Below are 20934 nucleotides of genomic sequence, written 5' to 3'. Positions count from 1 at the left end.
GTCCATTTAGTGCCATCATGGTTTTTACTCCCTTCCTCTACAGACCAAGTTACAGAATGAAAATAGCCCATGCTGTGTGAATCACCAGTTCCATCTTCCTAAGGACAAAGTGCTTTGCTATGAACGTAATAGTTCATTGGACAGGCCCAAGTCCCAGAGCAGCACAGTTCTTGTGCTTCACAGGTACAAGCTGACAAATGGCCCCTCCTGCCAGTGCAAACGAGTTCAGCACTAGCTGTTCAGCTGACAACTGCCTCTTCCTAACAAGTCACTTAACGGCGTTAAATATTTGCTTCATCAGGGCCATTCAGCTTTTGGGCAAACTTGACTGACTAGTAAGCTGCTTCTCTCTCAGCATTATCTGCTCACACGAACACACCATCCCAAGCGTTCAGTCTGGCTAGCTGTTGGGGAAAGCATGCCAAAACACCAAGGGTTAATGGAAAACATTTGCTGCTGTGACAGTTTTGAATAGCTTTTATTTTTAGACTTGATAGAATGTACAGGGGAAGCCTATTGTTCTTGAGGCACAAGATCATCATGGAGACATTAATATTTAAACTTATTAAAAACATTAACAAAAGGCTGCTAAAATGTGGCAGTCTAGCACATGCTCTTCCCAGTATCATCTTTTATTCCCATCAGGCCCAAGCCAGATAGTGATCTGTGTACACTGCAAGGCAAAGAAGAGGGCGTTACTTCTGCTTCTGAACAGCACTAGTCAGTTCTCGGACAGGCTAGCAAGCTTGACCCAAAACTACCTTGTAACCTGCTGTAATATTAAAACATACCCAGGACCCTTGTCCCTTCTGTGGAGAAGCCCGAGAACTGTCAGGACTCTTATTTTCAAATAAAAGCTGAGGCAGTGGATAACCTGAAGGCTAGGCAGTGGTTCACGCTTTGTTTTTGGTCTGCAGTTGTCACTCCCTTCACCTGGTCTGTTCTGCTAATGGCCCTATTCCATGTGGTGGTTCCTTCACCGTCTGTAGGTGGTCGCAGGCCTGGATGGGACCCTGTAGAAGTTGCGCCTGGAAGTGCTAAGTTAGCTGACTAGCTTTGGGCAGGACCAGGAGGGTGTGGAGAGTAAATCCGGCCTTGACTTTGCACCGGGTCTCCCAGAGGATATGGGGGGCTGTGCAGAGAAATCTCTTCACCTCTCCAGTTCAGCTGTGATGGGGAGCTAGGGCAGGGATGAAGTCTTTCCCACATAACACAGGGAAAAATACAGTACTAAATTCACAGTGACCAGGTGGTCAGTACTGTCTTTATTCTCAGGTTGGTCTCTAGCCAAATAATAGCTCAGATGCACAAAAACCACTTTTACCAGGATCTGCAGCAGAAGTTAATTATGAAAGGACCAGAAACAGTTAAACAAAAAAACCGAAAGCCTGTGAAGGCTTATCCCTGTGTTCACACATCCCCAGTGGCTGATTAGGGTAACAATCTCCAATTTAGTTTGTATAGAAGGTGTAAACCTACCCTACCTTCTGCCTGACTTAAGACTAACACAGCTAACTACCTCTGTCTGATTAGGCTAATGCCATATTCCCTGTGGAGCTCAGCAAACAAATACACTTAACAGGCTGCATCTATCAGTCAGCTTTTCTCTAGAAGGGCTGAGTTATCGCATGCAAAACATGGCAATTTGTTAGTGCTGCTAAGGGCAGCTAAGCCAGTCTTTTTAAAGACACCAGAGGGGTTGATTATAAGTAACTGAAAAATGAAAGGAATTGAAACCCTGGTATTGTACCAAGGTTAGGCAGGAGAGCTGCAAGCAAGGAGCCAGCCAGCCTCCCTACTGTTTTTGTGCAGCTGAGTGAGCAACCAATATATCAGTCAATTTGCATGACAAGTTAAGCTACTTTGCTTAAATGGAGGCTGAAAGGCACTCTCCTGGGCAGAAAGCCATGGGCAAAGCTTAATTTGGCTAGAATGAAGAAAACTGAATGGTCGCTCCTGCTTCAGACCTGATCCACAGTCCCCTGAAGTCAGTGGAGAGATCCCCAAAGATGAGTCAAGGAAGGGCTCTAGAATCCAAGCAGAGCCAATTAAGGCCAGAGGATCCTCTGGGTTCTGCTGCAATAGGTTCCCCTTTGTGATGCAATGTGTGTCAATAGCAGATATCCTGTATCTAAACAAAGCAGCTGCAGTGGGAATGCTGCAACTCTAGCCTGGAAACTTGAAAGGAAATGAAAGGACCTTGATCTGTGTTAACTCCAGCATGCATTTGGTTTGGTGCATTTGGCTGAAGCAGCCTTCCAGGACCGCTCTCCTGGCTGATCCTTTTGCTGTGGGCCACAGAAGCCTAGCTAGACAGGTCAGGATTCATTCAGTGCTGCCCTGCCCCCTCTTGAATTCCAGTGCATGTACTTTTCTCTTATACCAATGCTGAACTTTGGTTCCTTCTCTGGATCTCTAAGGGAGTTGTGCCTTTCCTGCTGGCAACAGTGAATTGGAGAAAACAAAGATACAGAAATCTGACAACCCTGGGTTCCTGAATGGAACAGGGGCCATTGAATTTGGGGAACAAAGGGAAGATTTCATTAAATAAGTGGGTGCCTGGCAACCTTCCCCTTGGCTAAAAATGAGATTTGATTATTTCTGGTTCATAATAGCAATGGCCACTTTAGGTGGAAGCGGAATTTATTCTAGTCTCTTGGGAATACTGAGAATCCATCCCAACTAAGAGCATCTGACAAGCCAGCACTGAAATTAGGTGGTGAAGCCTCACGAACAAGTCTTGTTTATCACTAGACGGATGTTCAGTGACTGAAGTAAGATGCAGGCTCCTATATCAGCAGTAACACTTCTTGACCAATTTTAACTTTACCAGTAATCTAAATGTGCAAGACTGACTTGCTGGGTAGCACATTTTTCTTGACCTCTTTGTACAAAATTTGTAAATCTTATTACCTGTTTGTGCCTGGCAGCAGAACGACACAAAGTGTATTATTCTGTAGGCTTCTATAAAGCTTTTTGATTCTGCAGTCTAACTTCTTCAGTTTTTCCCTTAGGTCTTGCTCCTGGATCAGGCAGAACAAAATGGAGCTAGTATTAAGGTGCAAGACAGTAAGCTGTATCAGAAACAGATCCCTACCGTAAAAGGGGAAGTATGCTTATTGTTCATTAGGAAATACAGCAAAAACAACATGCAAGCTACCATTAGCTTAGTGATCTTTGGCAATGTGGATTCAAGAATCTGTTATTTTGTAGGTAGTCTCTTCATATTGGCCTTAAAGCACCGCGACTACCGGTTAAAGGAGAATCGTGGGACTATTAACCAATTGCCTCCCACTATCTCTAGTAAAAGTGAGACTAAAGTTGACTGGACTGGTTTGTTGTTTCAAGGGATCCTGACCACAAGATCTCTCTCTCCTTTTATGTCACCCTTACGGTACATAATCCTCTTTTTCAGTTCTCTTCCCCCACCCCTTTTTTTTCCACAGAGATCTTCATTTTTAAAATAAATGTATTCGTGTGTAGCAATACACAATTCTAATGGTAAACAGCAGGTTAAACAACTTTCATATTGTCATGCTTTATAGCACTTTCTGTCTTCAGACTGCCTTCACAAATATTAATTTCTGACAACCTGTCTACCACATGCCGAGGTAACCCAATTTTATACGTTGGGATCTCCAGTTAATCTGGTCCACAGCTGCACAAAACCAATGACGGAGCTACAGTGAAAATATAAATCCTGGCTCCCGCAGCTCTATTCAGTCCGCTACTGTGTGGTAAGTAAAAAGCTAAGGAAAGAGTAGGTTAGGCTTTTAACTTACACACATAGAGACTTGCTTCTTTTTCATGTATAGAACATTTTCTCCTTCCTGAAGTGATTGTGTGTCCTGATGAGCCATGTGATTAATCCATTGGTTGAGGTGGCTAGGAGTGAGAGCTCTTCTGCTTTTCAGTTTGCTGCCCATAGTTGCCCATCTCTTTATAACCTCAAGTGCACTTGAAGCACTTTCTGCAGTTCGGAATTCTTAAAAGAAACAAGCCCCCTAGGTCAGTGATTATCTCACCGCCCCCAAACGTACCCACAAGTGGCTGCTTGCAGAGCAGTGGCAGCTAACAGCCAAGATGCAGCATGTGTGAGACCAGAACTAGAATCTCAAGAGTCCGTGTGAGGAATACTGTCCCTGTAGAATCTGAGGCTTTAATCCTACTAACAGCTGTTCAGCCCTTCATCCAGCTCTAGGTGGGTATACTACAAAGAATTCAACTTACTGGCTGAGTGTCTTGACATGATACTTTGCAAAACAGTCAGAGGAAGTTCAGTGTTGGAACCTGTTTGCACCTTGGCACCCATCTGGTTGAAGGAGATACTAATAGAGAGTGCTTGAACCTTTTCAAAAGCATCTGTTGCTAGTGGTAAATTTAAAACCAAACACAGCAACAGATAAGAGGGGACTAGTAAATACCTAGAAATGTTCCAGTAGCAACAGTGAGACAGATTTGGAACCACCTGGGTGAAGTGCAGGGGCAGGCAATTCTTTTGGGCAGAAGGCTGCTTACTGAGTTTTGGCAAGCCATCGAGGGCTGCATGACAGGCAGCCAGGGGCAGATAAATATTAATTTTCTAAATTTTTTAGGGGCCCTACGGGCCAGAGAGAATGGCCTGGTGGGCTGCATCTGGCCCACAGGCTGCATTTTGCTCACCCCTGGTGTAATGGGAAGCTACTCAGCACACAGTACCACACTGGCATCAGCTGGAATCCCAGGCACAAATTATTTACAGAATGCAGGTGTTGCATGCTACATGTACTTACTCAGGAAACAGTAACTTTGGCGCTTCCCATCTTTATGGTCTCTAGGCAAGAAGAGAGCTTTCAGGTCTTTCAGTTGACTCAATTTTTCTTGCAAGTTTGTCTCTGTTAGGCTTTTCTTTACTCCTGCCATATAAATCACCCTTTCATTTTCTACATCCATTTCCAGCTCCTTTATCAAGGTGTTGCAATCTAATGTAACTGCAGAGACAGGCCTCTGAACCTGGGGAACATTGAACAGGAATAGGTTTAACATGTCTGAGCAGAATCATGGACTGAGTGAACAGACTTCAAAATTGATGCTCAGGAATTCTAATTCTATTTGGAAATAGATGCATTTCTGGAGGCAAAAATAATCTAACCAATAAGTTTGTAGAATGAGAGAGATTACATCTGCATCCATATAAACCTTCCTCTGTTCTGGCACCAACCCAAGTCAGTATTGGGAGAGATACTTCTGTTTGAATGCCTCAATTCTAATTAGATGGTAAGAACCTATTGTACAGAATGACTGAGTACATACATTTGAGAGATCACCACCAGACTCATCTCAGCAAGGTTGAGATCAGGTTCGAAGACACTGAAATGGCATGAGCACCAGGCCCCTTCTTAAATCTGTGCTTCCTGGAAACAGGAAGGGGGAGCATGACTGCTCCAGCAGGCACTCCCAGGCACCATCCAGCACTTTAGTTGTGTGCACCTGGTACATGGGCAGAGGCCACTCGGAAAAAACTAATCACACCAAGCTCCTATTTTACTGTAGACTGATATTTAAAATAACTTTTTTTGCCATGTGTTTTCAATACCTTAATGCAGGATCCTGCAATCTCAGCTCCATTCAGACTCTCCAGGGCAAGCTGGGCAGCCTCTAGTACTTCATACTGGACACAGATGTGGGGCTTTAAAAAGGAAGTATCACACTTGAATCTCTACTGTAGTTACAATATCCCTTTCAAGTAAACTTTTATTGCACATTAGGAGGATGTCATACTAACCTGTTACACCACATTCCTCTTACATGCATACTGGACAAGTGCATATGATACTCAACTGCATAGTCCAACACCACTCCTAGTTTTTCCCCTACGCATGCACAACAAATCTCAGCTACCTGTAGCATGTTGGTTGCATGCATAAACAGTTTAACTGCACAGCATCTTTTGAACTTATTAGTTAGGTTGCAATGTTAATTGTACTCCGTTTAACCACATAACTGAGCCAGATGACATGAAGGGGGAAGTAGCTGTCAAAAGGCTGATGCCAGAGGCCTTGACTCTGGTGGGATCTGGTTAGTTTTGGGGTTGCTAATACAACAGCACTATGTATTATGGACTGTAGAATCACAGGGTTGGAAGGAACTTCAGAGGTCATCTAGTCTAAACCCCTGTAAGAGTTATTACTTCTTAATAGCTTACACCGTGTTTGGTTAAGCAGATACTCAGGGAAAGTTTCAGTCCTGAAGCTATGCACTTAAACAGAGTATGCTATATGCTGTATATGTAACAGCGAAGATATACCTAGTTTATATTTTAAAGAATTCACAGCATTACTGTTGCACATCTAAAGGCCTTCACACTCCAGCTTGCTCTTCTCTACAGATGAGAGAATCTCAGAAGTTCCCCATTGCCAAGTATGAGGCTGGGATTCCTACCCTGGGCTCCTTAATGCTGTAGCTCCTCTGAAAGGCCACATTCATTAGAGACAGGTCCAACAGCAGCACAGTTAAGCCACATTAGCTGTGTTTATTCTTGTCATTGTCTATAATGGCTTTTCCACACCAAATCCTTGTGGCTGCTGATTATATTGCCAAGCAAGCAGAACAACCAGTGTTCAATTTGTTCATCCCCACCCTCGACAAAACAAGATCACTGGAGAATCCCAGCTCAAGTCTCACTATTCACCTGGTGTGTTTCAGTGATGACAGTCAGTGATCGAACTGGACCATACTTCTTAAATTCTTTCTTTACAGACTTCAGGCAAAAATCTTTACCAAATGGGCCTGCATAAAGAGTCAGCAAGTCACCCAGCTTGATTCTCATCTGTTGGAAAACAAATTTAGTGTAAGGATTTTAATGACCAAAGTTGAAGGGAACTGATTCTCTCAGCTCAACGTCAAAGAACATTGTGAGGTAAGCATGTTACCTTTTCACAAATATCAGCTATGAGGGCAGGTACGACATGCTTTGAATGCAAACTAAACTGAACGACACTGAAGGAGGACAGGGGAACTTCTTCTATGGCTCGCTGAAGAATCTACAATGAAGGGAAAATTCACATATAATAACTGTCAACTGAGGACAGAAACTTCTGGTTACAATCATAGAAAATTAGGGTTGGAAGGGACCTCAGGTGGTCATCTAGTCCAACCCCTTTGCTGAAAGCAGGACCATCCCCACTTATATCATGCTAGCCAAGGCTTTGTCTAGGCAGGTCTAGCCAGGATGGAATTTCCACAACTGCACCGAGATTCTCATTCCCAGTTTTGACTGTCACATTGAGTGCCCTGAGGTAAGTCGCTTCATCTCTGTCATTCTTGTTTCCTGCTTTGCAAAATGGACACACTGCCGGACAAACCAGTACCCCAGTGCATTTCTAAAGATGACAAACTGACTTAGATGGTGAGGTATTGGGACTTTTGCTCAATATTAACTAATACCCAACTCCTTAAGTGTAAGAAAAACATGCTTGAGAATGTGAAGAACTCTGACAATTAGACGCGTGTTGGCAACAAACCGCTCTAAGTTAATTCACCTGTTTGTTTGAAGGTCTCTGGCCATTCTGACATGAACCAGGGGAGGCTAGGTCCTGTCTGCCCAAAAGGAGGGTTTGTTGGCCAGCCAAGCGCAAAGAATCTAAAAAACTAACAAAGAGAAGAACATGCAAGTCAAAGTAACCGAGTACTAATCTTTACATTTAACCAAGTTAGAAATCTTCAAGAAAGGTAGTTGTTGAATTCAAATATGAAGGTTTTGAAAGATTTTTAAGAACTAAACTTGTCATGGTCTGAAAACAATTATCTCTTGTTCTGAATACAGGGCGAAAGCTTGCATGCGGCAGCCACTGTCTCCGCCACCTACCACCCTGTGCTGCTGCTGCTCTGCATGCGGCTGCCACCCCGCCCCCCCGCCTTGTTCTGTGTGCAGTTGCCGCCATGCGTGCGCACCCCGCCTCCCCACATTATCTGCCTTGGATAACTGGAATTTTTACATAACCAGCACCACTGATTCCCCACTCATGCTGGATAACAGGGATTTTACTGTATAAAGAAAATTACAAAAAACATGATATCAAATCTAATCTTTAAAATTTAAAACTATTAGATTAGTGATTTTTTCATAAAATATTTTTCCCGTTGAAAATTACTAATGGGAAGGAGAAATATTGACAGAAAATAATGCATATTACAATATAATTTCAGAAAGAACTAAATCCAGTGGTGTAGGTGACTGGGGTGTGGAAAGTCCTATTACCATAGCTGGGGTATGCTGGAACCCTCGCTTGATTGCTGTTGGACTCCGTTCAGCTGTAGGTACAAGGTGGACTTCTGTTGTGAGATCTCACTCGCTTTTTGGGCAATTAGCAGTGTCTCCAAGTTTAGTTCTTCTACCTTGAGATACACACATTGGTAATAACTAATTCTTCAAGATTATTTTGAAGCATACAGCACCACAGGCATCAACTCAATCTGTCTCTACGACATCTCTTAGAGTATGAAACTAAAGACTTGAGGGATGGCATTGTACAAATAGCCAATCCACTGCAGTGATGAGCAGGTGCCTTAAGATGGCTAAAATCCAAGACGAACTGAAATCAAGTGGGGAAAACACAGTCAAAGGGAAGAGACACACTATACGAGATCTTTATAGGACCATGCCCGGAGACTGATCAAGTTCTAGTAAAATGGAAATTTATTCAAATCCCCGTGTACTCCACTAATGGGCAATGGTCCTCCCCTGGATCCTCAATGCTGACCTAAGTAATACCTTCCTAATTCTTCGCATATTAGTAGTTTCAGCAAAGTCCAAGACAATTATCTTCCCAGACTGCAGCCCAGGACCCAAGATCAAAACTACATCAATTAAACATAAAAGCAACGAGTAGTCCACATTAAATTTTCTTTATGAAGCCTGTAAAATGTGTTTTGACATTAAGGTCTTTAAGACACAAAACCCCCCAAAACTGAAACCAACAACAACATAATTTCAAACCTTGCAAGGCCCCTGTTTAATGAAGTATTGAGCCAGTTCAAGTGCAGCTTGAGCATCTTCTGTTGGATCATGACCAAGCTTGTTTTCACACTGAATTTCCTTCCTAAAATGTCAGTACAGGCAAGTTATCACTTTTTCCTCACTCTAGAACATATAGTATCTTACCTTTTATTTTTTAAGCCTTGTAACTTGTTCTTTTTAGTTGACTTATTTTTCTCCTCACAGCAAGTTTGTTATATTTCAATTCTATGAGTTGCCATTCTCATGAAATGTTCCATAAAGCCACCATAGTATAACCTTATTGCAATGCTTACATTTTGGATACTGAAGATTTCATAGATACAGTGATACACATATATCATGCTTTGATGCACCTTTGCTATTTGCCTTCACCATCCATGCTTTATTAGTTATGCTACCACATAGTGTGCAATCTCCTGTTTCTTACAGAGAATTTAATTGTAGAAAGTTACTGTGCATCAGCACACTCTTGCTAATTCGTGATAAGCCTTTGAGTATTTCATGTGAACTATAACCTCCAGAGTTGTTATACCATATCTTTGCTTTTTAGGGATAAGATTTAGCACATTGCAATTATGCCCAATTTAAAAAAAGACCAGACCTGCTGTTAATGCAGTGGCGCAAGACTCAGCAAATCTGCTCGTGTCACAAATTCCCTGTATTACTTTAGGCAAGTCACTTATTTGCTCTGTGCTTCAACTTCCTATCTGTAAAGTGGAAGATAAAGAGTCTTTCTTTGTCATATCCATTTAGATTTAGATATATACTGTGTATGTATAAATCACCATGTAAGAGTCCTAATCTTGACAGGAAATGGATCACTTCACACAAGTTTTGCTTCTGTTTTTCCTCTAAAGTGTCTGCTGTTTGATGCTGTCTGAGACAAAATACTGGGCTAAGTGGACTTTTGATAAGTCTTATGTTTTTACCTAAATTGATGTGCGTGTAGGAAGAGGGTTGAAAAATGAAGGCAGTGCTAGCATGGCTAATTATTCAGCGCATGTATTTTGTACATATGCATGATCTGATTTCTTTCCAAGATTTAAGAAACTGGTAATTCAGGTGTAAAAGTTAACTGATAAAGCCATATGCTCCCCATTGGCATGTACAAGGGGAGCACTGTAAGAGACTTACCCTAAAACAGCTTTTGCTAAGAATTTTAACTTGAATCTTCGACCTCCACTTCTGGCAAAAAGCAATGAAGTGTCAATAACACTGGGATGGATCATCTGGAGAAGAGGAAACATGACTAATGTGATTTAAGAACAACAGCAGTGTCATAGGACTGGTCTGCAATCCCTTCTCCTAAACAAACTAGCAGAAGGTGCTCAGATCCAGTCATCCCAGAGCATTTTATGGTCACTTAAAGTTACCATAGGAAAGACTTAATAGTTGTGTTGGGGTAAAAATATGAATGGCTCCTAGCAAGCAAATGGAAAGAAAGAAAGAGGGATACACCTGGAGTCTCATCTACTTCTGGCAAAGCATCCTTAGTGGACCAATTTGTATAATTTGGAGAGAGAATTAACAAGTTTCAGGCTCTGTGCTCCTTCCAGTAGGTCTGGGAAAGGAGCAGTCACAGGGCAATCTATTGTAGACAGACTTGCACTTTTGAAATACAGCTTTCTAGTTTTACAACTTCTGTGTTTCTTGAACATCCCGATTGGTAACGCATCTCTCTTGGAGAGCCTTAACCCCATCTTAGGGAAAGGCTGGTAGTAATAAACAATTACAATATATCATGGAATTGTTTTGGTTTTAGATATGAAAGCAGCAGGTAAAGGGTGTGGAGAAAATGCATTTAAGAGCACACTTACTTGTAAAGCTTGGAGGTCAGCATTTAAAGAATGACCCACCAATATTGCGTCATGGGGAAGCAATTTCTTTAGTTTGTCCTGGACATCTGCAAGTTTGGTTTTCACTGGAAGAAGAATCTTCCTTGTGATTCCTGAGTATCTTTAAAGCAGAAGTTGTAAGAGGCAAACCAGAACATTAGCAACTCTGTTTACTAAAAAGCTTTTCAAGCAAGACAAGTGAAATAAATGAACTATAATAGTATAGCACAGGATTATAGCTGTGGCTTCCTGTTTAAATGCCTCTGTGAGGACATGGTGAAATTTATGTTAAATTAATAGCACTAGGATTGTATCGGCCTCTGTAGAGGCTTGTCTTTCTTGATACAAACCTTTGTATAAATGATTAAGTTCCATTCCTGTCAAAACTACACAGGTAAATGATCAGATTGGATCAACGAGACTTAGACCTCTACACATTCAGGTAAAGGTGCGATTGGATCTAATGTGTGATCCACATATTGCGCCTCGTGCCATGCTACACGTGTATGGCACAAGGTGTGATTGTGAGATTGCACATTAGATCCAATCATACCTTATTGCCAGTGCAGGGGGAATTTTATTGCCTTTGAGGGGTCTCCCAGCTACGGGGACTACACACAGCCAGGGCCAAAACTCCACAACTGACAGGGCTCTCAGCCTTGGCTGTGCCTCACATGCAGCTGGGACTGAAAGCCCCGCAACTGACAGTTAGTTGCAGGGTCTCTTGGTCCTGGCTGTGTGTAAGGCACAGTGGAAGCCCCATCAGTTGTCAGGCTCTCAGCCCCTGCTGCATGAGGCATAGCTGGGACTGAGAGCCCCTTGTGGGCTGGGGAGTTTCAGGCACCCCTAGGCCTTCCAGATCATGGTAGCTGCAATCCCCAGGGCTTGGGGGTTTCACACTGGGCAAGGTACGCCCTGGTAGCTGGGAGCCCTCTCAGATGATGGACCTCCAAACTGTAGGGGAGATCCTGCTACATGTGCAAATTAAAGCTTGATAGTAACCAGTTATAAATTTAGTACATGTTTTCAAGGTCTAATTAATAGCTGGTTGGAGCTTTTTTTTGTGTGATAGCTACTCTGCACATTTGGCTGGTCTTCAGATAATTGCACAATTAACCAGTTAACTGCTCAACACCGACGATGTGTAGAGGGGGCCTTATAGGGAGCATAAGAGGGAGGGCCTTTGTGCTGCAGTCTGAAACTAGGTCAAATATGAAAGTTTTGGAGGAAATGTAGCGTGAGTTTTTTGCCTGGTTTCATTGTGAAACTTTTAGGCATCTCCACACTAGAAATGGAAGCTTGGACAAAGTCCCTCTCCTTTTACATGAGTAAACAGAGCCCCAGAGCAGACAGATCTGGATTGCAGCCTCTTTGTTGTTACTAACACTATATTCTATTCTACAGCCAAGAGTAAAAAAGTAACCTGCACTATGTTTCACTAACCTGTAACTCAGGCTTTTTTTTATTTTTTAAACATTGCATAGCAGCTCTAACCCTCTGCCAAGATCCAGCGGATTGTATAGTAGACAAGCGTGTATCCAATGTGGGGTAATATCTACATTTTGTAAACTGTTTGTTTTAACATTAGTTGAAACAGAACAGGCAACTCCCATGGAAATGCACAGAAGTTATATTTACCATGAAACTACAACTGTAGCTAAGGTTTACAAAGACCACATGAAGCAGGCTCAGGCTGAATGGCTCTTAAGTGTTAAAGTAAGAAGGTGTATAGGACCATTCTAGGAAGGATACCTGGTGAAGTAGTTCAGAATCTGGGTCTCAGGTTTTATAAGCTCATCCAGAAGGCACTGACCCTGTGCATCCACCAGTGAGACTCGGGTGACTTCGTTCCCCTTCGTAGTGAGGCACTGTCAAATTATAAAATGGCAGAGACGCTGGTCACAGATCAGAAATGATTTTGCTGCCATTCCATTGTTTGACATGCACTCGCTGATTAAAGCCCACCCTGCCTGCAGTAACTTATCATTAATCCAGTGTCCTGTCTAGAGAGCTGTCCATTTGTTACTGAGTGTCTTTTTTTTTAAAAACAATGCAGATGTTGATTGTTTGATGCCTGTTACAAGTGTAGTGCACCCAATCATAGAGTAAATCTTGAGGAGGGAGACCTGATGTCACAAGGTAATTTTGTACTTCATACCCCTGAAAGCCCCAGCTAATTGCATTTTACAGCTGCTTCTTGCAGTTAGAACCGCACCCAGGGGTAAATCCAGGATAGCTGAAATGGAGAGTGGAGAGATGCAATGAAAATAAATTTTTCCTTAAGGAAGCAAAGCTTGTAGCAGCTCCAAGATCTTCAGCATGTCTCCTTCACAGGGACCAGGAGCATCTGCCTTGCAATGGATCCACCTGTCCTTTCTTCTGCATTCTGCTGTGCTGAGAATCCCTGCAGAGCCAAGCACTGCTCTGAGCTGGGGGAGTTCACACACGCACCTTGTCTACACTGCCATTTCTTGAGAACTCTCCCACTGCTGCAACAGCACAGCTCCACTCGCACTACCGCAGAAAGAACTGTTGTTGCCAGGTGGTAGCGGATGCTTTTCCTACTGTATCTCTCCTGGTAGGTGTATTCTAGAACAGAGTAGTTGGCCTGTTGGATCAGGCAGAGGTCATGTAACTGACTTCCTATCCCCCTTACAACTACAGATATTTTTATACCATTTCGCAATCCAACCCAAAGAGGGGGCTGCTGTCTGTCCTTGGGCTGTTGCATTCAGTGTGGACAAAATGTAGACACCCAGGCGATCCTAAGAAGAAATATAAAGATGTCTGAGAACAAGATGAGGTAACCTCTTATGTGCAACTTGATGCACAAAGGCTAAAAAAAGGTCTGGAGATAAGTTGATATAGAGCCTGTGTTCCCCAAATCCCACTGAAAAACATAGGAGGTCTTCAAATTTACTGTCAAAATAGCCTGACCTTCTAAAGGATAATTATTTTCTTTCATCTCTTGCACCGTTAGAGTGTAGGTGGTAAGACCACGTTTTTTTCCTCCATATTTCTGAACAACAGGGTCTTGTTCCAAGTTGGTGCTCTTAAGGATATGTCCATTGAAGACATGAGGTGACGCTGTAATATGAAACAATTGTGTATTCAAAAAGTGGCAAAAAAGATCATATATTATTCCCAAGCAAAAGGAAAGCTGCTGTCACTAATGTACACTAATGGCATTTCACACCCGTGGGAGGCAGTGCTCCTGGAAGCACTAAACCTACTTCTATTCCTGGTTCTGCTATTGTCTCTGGTAGGTGACCTAAGCAAGTCACTTCACCTAGCTACAAAGTAGGGGAAGTAGTGACGGATCTCCTTCACATAAGCAATATGTAAAAAGCAAGGTAATTGCGTTAGAGTTTTAGTTATATGAAGAATGATCGTTGCCACTATCTTGTTCTAAGAAGTTATCTTTTTCCCTTCAGTGGTATTAGGAATGTGTTCTACTGCTTTAAAAAAAGAAGCAATTGAAGTGCTTAATTTAACTGTCCAGTTTCTTACCTACCCATTGGCACACTTGAGTCTCTCTCAAAGTATGGTTTTAATCCTTGTAATCTCTCTGGGAGGTGCTAGCTCCACTTTTCCAGATAATAAAAGGGTACGCAAAATGGGTTAAATGACCAGCTCATGGTGACAAAGTAAACTGGGAACTGAACCTAGGACCTAATCAAGAGTAAATCATCTTTCCTATTATTAGGATTCTTAGTCACTTACTCTCAAAAAAACTACAGGAAAAACTCACATGATATCCCCAGTCTAGGACTAAACTACTTTTTTGTCCAGATTTTAGGACTCTATCAATAAATTGCAAAATTATCCTTACTAATTTCCACATTAAAGGCCCATTCACTAAGAACTTCCATTGACTTCTGTGCAGTTTCCCCAACTAAAGCATGCAAAACCAGGCCCTAGAGTTTCCTAGAACTAGCACGGGATGGGTAATTATTTTGGGCGGAGGGCCACTTACTGAGTTTTGCAAGCCATCGAGGGCCGCATGACAGGCAGCCAGGGGCAAATAAATATTAATTTTCTACATTTTTTAGGGGCCCTGCAGGCCAGATAGAATGGCCTGGCATGCCGCAGCTGGCCCATGGGCCGCATTTTGCCCATCCCTGAACTAGCATCACAGGGAAGATAAAAACGAAAAAGTAAAATGCTGATATACCTATAGTTTGTCTCAATTCACTAATCAGCATGAAGACAACTAATATGGGGAAAAAGGAATTCCTAAAGAGCCTGAATCCATTTCAGTGCTCTGTATCCTTTACTAGATACATTTTAGAATGCAACTTTGAATGCTTGTAACAATCTAAATTTGCAGTGCTTTCTCTATTGGCCCCTTTACAATTTTGTGGTGCTAAACACCCTTCGTTTTTATTTTTAAAATAAGCAAAAGAATTAGCTGGAGATGTTTATTTCAGAGTTCCACTGGCGATTAAGTTGTATCTTGTATTGGTGCGTAAAACACAATTTAGCTTAAGAAGGAAATGTATGCCAATTACATGAGTTCCTTTCATATTTAGAAATATTTAAGCAAATATTGTCTGGATACCTTGTGTGCTGTTATGGTGTTTTGCACTCACTCCTTCTCTGCACATGCTGGCTATAAAATTAGCTGAATCAGGTGGTAAACTGAATCTCTTAACAATAAAAAAAGAAAGTGTTAGATGACTGAAGCACAAAAGAAAGTACAATATTATGAAATACTGTCACGTTATCCTTAAATCTCATCAAAGTACCAGATTCAGTGTTGGTGTAATTCCATCAAATTCAGGGAAGGATTACATATACTGAGCCTGGGGAAACTGGACACAGAACACGGACTTTGTCATTTCAGTGCAATTTTTTCCACTGAACAGAAGTAGTTTGCAAATAACTTGTTGCACTATGCAGAGTCTGCATAACTTACACACTATACTCTTAATTAGAATTTTGGTTACTGTTGCTAAAAGGGTAGTTAAAGAACCAGAGGCAGTGAATGTTATTCACCTTTTTTAAAAGAGAGAAAATAAACAGGGGCAACTGGGCAATGCAGTTCCTCCCTCTGTCTATGTAGCTGAGGGTGGCTCCTATTTCTTAAAAAGAAAAATGAATTTTCAAAGAACCATCGCAATGATTTAGCAGAAAAATACAGGATGCTTCTGTATCTACTCAATCATCACAGTACTGTACAGCCTCGACTTCCCAGAGGAGGAAAGACTCACTGGTAGAAATAAAACTGATGGCTGTTTCCTCCTGGAAAGTTTAGAAGCTGCTGTAAATTAGAGACTTGCATTTGCTGCAGTTATGGAAGAACTTTCTAAGATTCTAGTGATTCAAAAGACATTTCTTAATATTAACAGATTTGTAAAAGAACTGAAATGTAGGCAGGCAACTTAAAAAAACTCCTGCACTTTACATTGGCAGTATTCTTTCCAAGAAATGAGAGGAACTGTTACTGTAAGACTCAGCACAGTTGCCAAATATTCAGGGCCAGATTTCCAGGTAGTATAAATCAACACAAGGGCTGATTTCTGCTAACAATAACAGAGCATGATCCTTAAATCTGACAGATTTCAGGACAGTGAGGATATTGTAAGATGAGAAAAACATTATAATTCTGAAATACTTAATTTCACATTTTAAAGCTTTAAAAGCTGCAAGCCATAAACAGCAGAGATTAGTCCTTTGCTCCTGCATTAGCAGAAGTTGGGAGGAGAGGAATTCTTTTATCTTAGTTCCCTGAAAATCAGAAGTCTTCATTTACTGCAAGCAGAATAATTTAACTGTAGTGACTGAATAATGCTACATGTTTATCATTGACTAACAAGCTCTAACGAGCAGAAATGAAGTTGAGACTTACATGCGGGAATGACTTTCTGAGATGTTTGAACTGTAAATAGAACCTGTAGAAGTGAAGCTGGCTCACTTCATGTAGAACAATGACCACAACCTGAGCCAGGTGTCTTTGGTGATGAATATGACACCAGCTGCACCAAAATTCAAGCAAAACAGTTAACAATAGTTTTAAAAACGTGGGCCTAGTCCCATTCTTGTACAAATCAAAGACATAACTCCCACCATCTCCAACAAGAACAGAATTTCACTCGCGTGCATCTCCTTTGCTCCACATAAGGACCTCCATATGCAGAAGACGACAGACACTGTGTAGCTAAGCTCTACTATAGTATTCATCTCCAAGACACAACTTGCCTTTTTTCCATGTAGTATAAAAATATGAATAGGAAAACATCCAAATAAACCTATGACCGTTAAATCTGGGAGAAAAAAAATTCTGGTAGAATTTATTGCCAAAAATGTACTTGCTGAAAACCATTTTTAAATAGCCTGAAATTAAATCAGGTATTTTGTTTTCAATATTTAGTTTCGTTTTTGAGTTCCGCTGTAGCCATCAGGCATTATCTCATCCAAGATGCCTATATTCTTACACTCTAAATGAGGCACTACAATTCAGGTCAAAAAGGCTGGAAAAATGTCATTTTGATACTTGAGACAGCACATTGCATAGAACAAAATGTTCCAACATTTTCCAATGTGAACTGTTTCATTTTAATGTTTCTGACACTGTACATTTTTGGAATTGTCATTCTGTGAAAAAAATGTAGTGGTGTTTTTGCCCCAATCCAGTGAAACAAAATTCCAAAACAGTGAATTTTTTCATAGTGAAAATTCTGTATTTCAGCCAGCTCGAGTTATATAGTATGCATACAGATGCAGTAATATGTGAAGATCAGGATGGTGACTGTTGCAAAGTACATTAAAAACCCCCCAAAAACAAAACATTAACCTATGGGTCTTTCAGTAGGCTAGCAGCACTACAAGCTGCTTCAGGCTGGACATAAGGAAGAACTTGTTTACTGTCTGAGCCCCCAAGGTCTGGAATGGCCTGCCACCGGAGGTTGTTCAAGCACCTACTTTGAACGCTTTCAAGAAAAACCTGAATGTTTTTCTTGCTGGGATCCTATGACCCCAGCTGACTTCCTGCCCGACACAGGGGGCTGGACTCGATGATTTTCCAAGGTCCCTTCCAGCCCTAACGTTTATGAAATCTATGAAACTGCTGCCAGAATACAAACATACATTATATACCTGGGTTGAGCTGCATTGTGATGTTTTCCCAAAGCTGCGTACTTTAAGAACTCATACACCTGGTCATGGCTGATTTCACAGTCCTCACCAAACAATTCTGCTGACAAGCGTGCCTTTTTCTCCTAAGAAAGGTAAGCCCGTGTGAAGAACCATTCATGTGTACCAAGCAACAGTGTTCATTGTAAAAAGGCAAGGGATTAGGATGAAAGTGGCCCTTCACAGTCTACATAGGTATTAAGAACATTTAAAATAAATACCACCGTATCTTCTCACATACAACATGCCCTGGAAAATAATTCATACCCTGTAGCCTAATCTTCAGCTGACCCACCCTTCCTTTCTTCCTTAAAGTTGAAACCCTAACTGCTCTTGAAAACTTTGATTTTTAAAAAAGCTAAAGAGTCTCCAAGGCTGTGAAGTAGGAGGAGAGGCCTGTACTAGCCAGCAAACAGCAAAAGAGCCAGCAACACAGGTATTGGGGATGATAATCCTGCCCTGTGACCCGACAGCCACATGTATGGGTTTGAATTGGCCTGTGAAGGGGGTCACCCAGTCATACCTGCTGTTGACAAAACCCAGGACCACACCCCAGGTCATATGGCACGGTAGCCCCAACTCTAGGCCCAGCCTGGGCTGTGCTAGCACAGAAGTGCCCATGTGTCTGGCACTGACCCTCTGCCCCCGAGATAAAATATCAAGTCCTTCATTATGTTAACATGCCCTTTGTCATATTATATTGAACGAGTAAAATCTGCTAACACAGAATAATGTTGGCACATCTTTTAAAACCACTTAAATATAAAATAAGAAACAAGATCACAAAATATGAGCTTCAAGTGTTTTGTTTTTTTAAGTAAAGCAATTCTTACATCAGTTGACTCATAATTACATTGCTTCTCTTCTTTCATGCCAGGGTGGACAAACATGCAGTGACACTACTGTTTAGATGAGCTCTAATTAGAAATCTACAAAACAGCCAGCAACAGTTTCAGGTTCAAAGATTACTTGGCAACTTGCAGGTCTTCCAGCCTCTAATTAGATGCAAATAAGACTCAGCTTCCACAGTTAATGTGCTTAAACTTTTCACATGTTGGCTATCATGCTAATTTTAAGTGTTATATCTAAAAATGTATTGTGCCATTAGAGCTCTGAGCTTGTGTCATATGACCTTGCTTCACCTTCTAACAGGTGTAAATTCACTGAGGTATCTGGATACAGCACTTCTCTGAAATTGCTGGTATGGTCACACTGACTTCAAAAGTCCCTGGTTGACTGGTATAGATCATGTTCATCTTTGTGATTTTTGTAAGATATATTTAAGAACAGAACAACTGCCATTTACTGGGTTGGTCCTTAGATCCACCTTGCCCACTATTCTGTCACATGGTCCTCCAGAATCTCCTGCTGAGGTTCTGGCTGCACTGTTCCCCTAGCCTCTTTACTTATGCACTCCCTGTCCATGGCCCCATCAAGTCCTGGGACCTCCTGGTCAACCTCCTCCTGGCCCTGGCCAAGCTGGCTATGTGACCAGGGAGGCTCTGGCTGGGAAGGTCCCCAGGGACTGCTTTCTTTGCCCTGGTTTATTCCCCTCTCCAGGTACAGTATCGCTGGGCAGTGTCCACTGGCTCCTCGGACTTGTTCAGGGCACTGTCCGGTGTGCTCAGCTCAGTGTCCCCCCTTGGCACTCTTGAACCTTTGACCAGCAGTCCTGTCCCTGTTCTTTTATTATTTGTCCCTGGTAATCAGTTATCACCTTTTCTGTAAACTCCGCACGCGTGGGAGGCCACTAGGTTACTTGGTGGGCGCAGCCCCATGTCCCTGAAGGCGACAAATAGGCCTGTGTCACACAGTGGCAGAGAGCAGATGTTGAAAAGTTTTTTTATGGCGGACTTTCAGGTGGATATTCATGGCTGCAAGTTTTCCTAGTTGAAGTCAAGTTTATCATCACTTCCAGCTGATAAAGTCACTTAGATCTAATCAAATCTAATAACACTTGTCTAGGATCATAAACTAATTTCCTTTGGTTGGAGATGGGCCTGTCACAAACCCCTAAGATGCAAATGCTCAGTGCAGAGAAATCTGGGGCCAAACCCTTCTCTGCTACAGGCTTTTGCCCTTGGATTCGCACATCCCAAAACTTATGATTTCAGTGGAAGTCAGGTACTAAGGTCCCCATGCTAAATCTGCCCTAACTGCTCGTGAAGATGTTTTAGGTTGCAGGCAGCAAATGCTTTGGACCACGCCAAAGAACTCCGGGGTGACAAAGACTCAGGGTGAGTAGCAGCAGACGACAGGTGAGAAAATTCTACTTTTGGCATAAAGTAATGCAATAAAATCTCAGCGGTGTTTTAAAGGGGAACAGCCAGCCCTCTGCTTCCATAAAATGACAGACATCTACATCTAACATCCATCCAGAATCAGAGAAAATTAGGGTTGAAAGAGACCTCAGGAGGTCAGTTACTCCAACCCCCTGCTTGAAGCAGGACCCATCCCCAACGAGATCATCCCAGGCATGGCTTTGTCCAGCCGGGTTTTAAAAACCTCCCAGGATGGGGAGTCCGCCACCTCTCTGGATAACCTATCCCAGTGATTTACTACTCTCCTAGTGAGAAAGTTATTCCTAATATCTAACCTAAACTTCTCTTGCTGCAACTTGAGCCACCTCAGAGAGCAGTCCAGTTCCATCCTCTTTCAACCCCCCTTCAGGTAGGTGAAGGCTGCCAGAGCACCCCCCTTCCGCCTCCCCGGAGACCACGTGGCGCAGCCCCGCCCCCAGCCCGGGCGGCCGCGCCGCTCCGGGGCAAGGGCCACACTCTGCCCCGGCCCGTGCGCACCTTTGCCCCACGCGGGCCGCCCTGCTCCGGCCGCCTCCTCTTGCCCCGCCGCCGGGGGGCGTCCTCGGCGCTGTCGCTACCCTCGCGAGGTCTCGCCGGGCCGCGCGGGCGGTCGGCCTCCTCCATGGCCTCGGTGGTAACGGGAAATGGGCCCCTGGGGAGGAAGCAG

General features: G+C 42.6%; 1 protein-coding gene across 2 annotated transcripts; it reads right to left on the bottom strand.

Annotated features, from left to right (window-relative positions):
- Positions 1-461: 461 nt before the first annotated feature.
- On the bottom strand, positions 462-20928 carry LOC109290877 (putative RNA exonuclease NEF-sp). Of its 2 annotated transcripts, XM_019507701.1 has the most exons (19): positions 20766-20928; positions 17932-18053; positions 16685-16811; positions 15395-15482; positions 13771-13920; positions 13510-13598; positions 12586-12701; positions 10816-10954; positions 10133-10227; positions 8978-9080; positions 8240-8376; positions 7521-7629; positions 6912-7022; positions 6671-6808; positions 5576-5668; positions 4773-4992; positions 3783-3985; positions 2914-3023; positions 462-673 (listed from the first exon to the last, which is right to left on the bottom strand). In XM_019507701.1, the coding sequence occupies exons 1-19, from the start codon at positions 20889-20891 to the stop codon at positions 604-606; spliced, it is 2346 nt and encodes a 781-aa protein (XP_019363246.1). In that variant the 5' UTR covers positions 20892-20928; the 3' UTR covers positions 462-603. The 2 variants fall into 2 exon arrangements, with proteins under 2 accessions (XP_019363246.1, XP_019363247.1); XM_019507702.1 differs by lacking the exon at positions 5576-5668.
- Between the last annotated feature and the right edge of the window lie 6 nt (positions 20929-20934).

This window comes from Gavialis gangeticus, unplaced genomic scaffold, assembly GCF_001723915.1.
Source record: "Gavialis gangeticus isolate Ggan-Ray unplaced genomic scaffold, GavGan_comp1, whole genome shotgun sequence".
NCBI classification, from domain to species: domain Eukaryota; kingdom Metazoa; phylum Chordata; order Crocodylia; family Gavialidae; genus Gavialis; species Gavialis gangeticus.
Note: the sequence above shows the minus strand (reverse complement) of the source record. Positions and strands in the feature narration are given on the sequence as shown.

Coding starts and splice junctions, on each gene's coding strand:
- LOC109290877 (XM_019507701.1), bottom strand. CDS start 20,891: ATGGAGGAGGCCGACCGCCCGCGCGGCCCGGCGAGACCTCGCGAGGGT. Junction 9,081..10,132: donor TTAGCAAAAGCTGTTTTAGG/GTAAGTCTCTTA, acceptor CTGACATTTTAG/GAAGGAAATTCAGTGTGAAA. Junction 3,024..3,782: donor AGAAGCAAGTCTCTATGTGT/GTAAGTTAAAAG, acceptor TGCCTGATCCAG/GAGCAAGACCTAAGGGAAAA.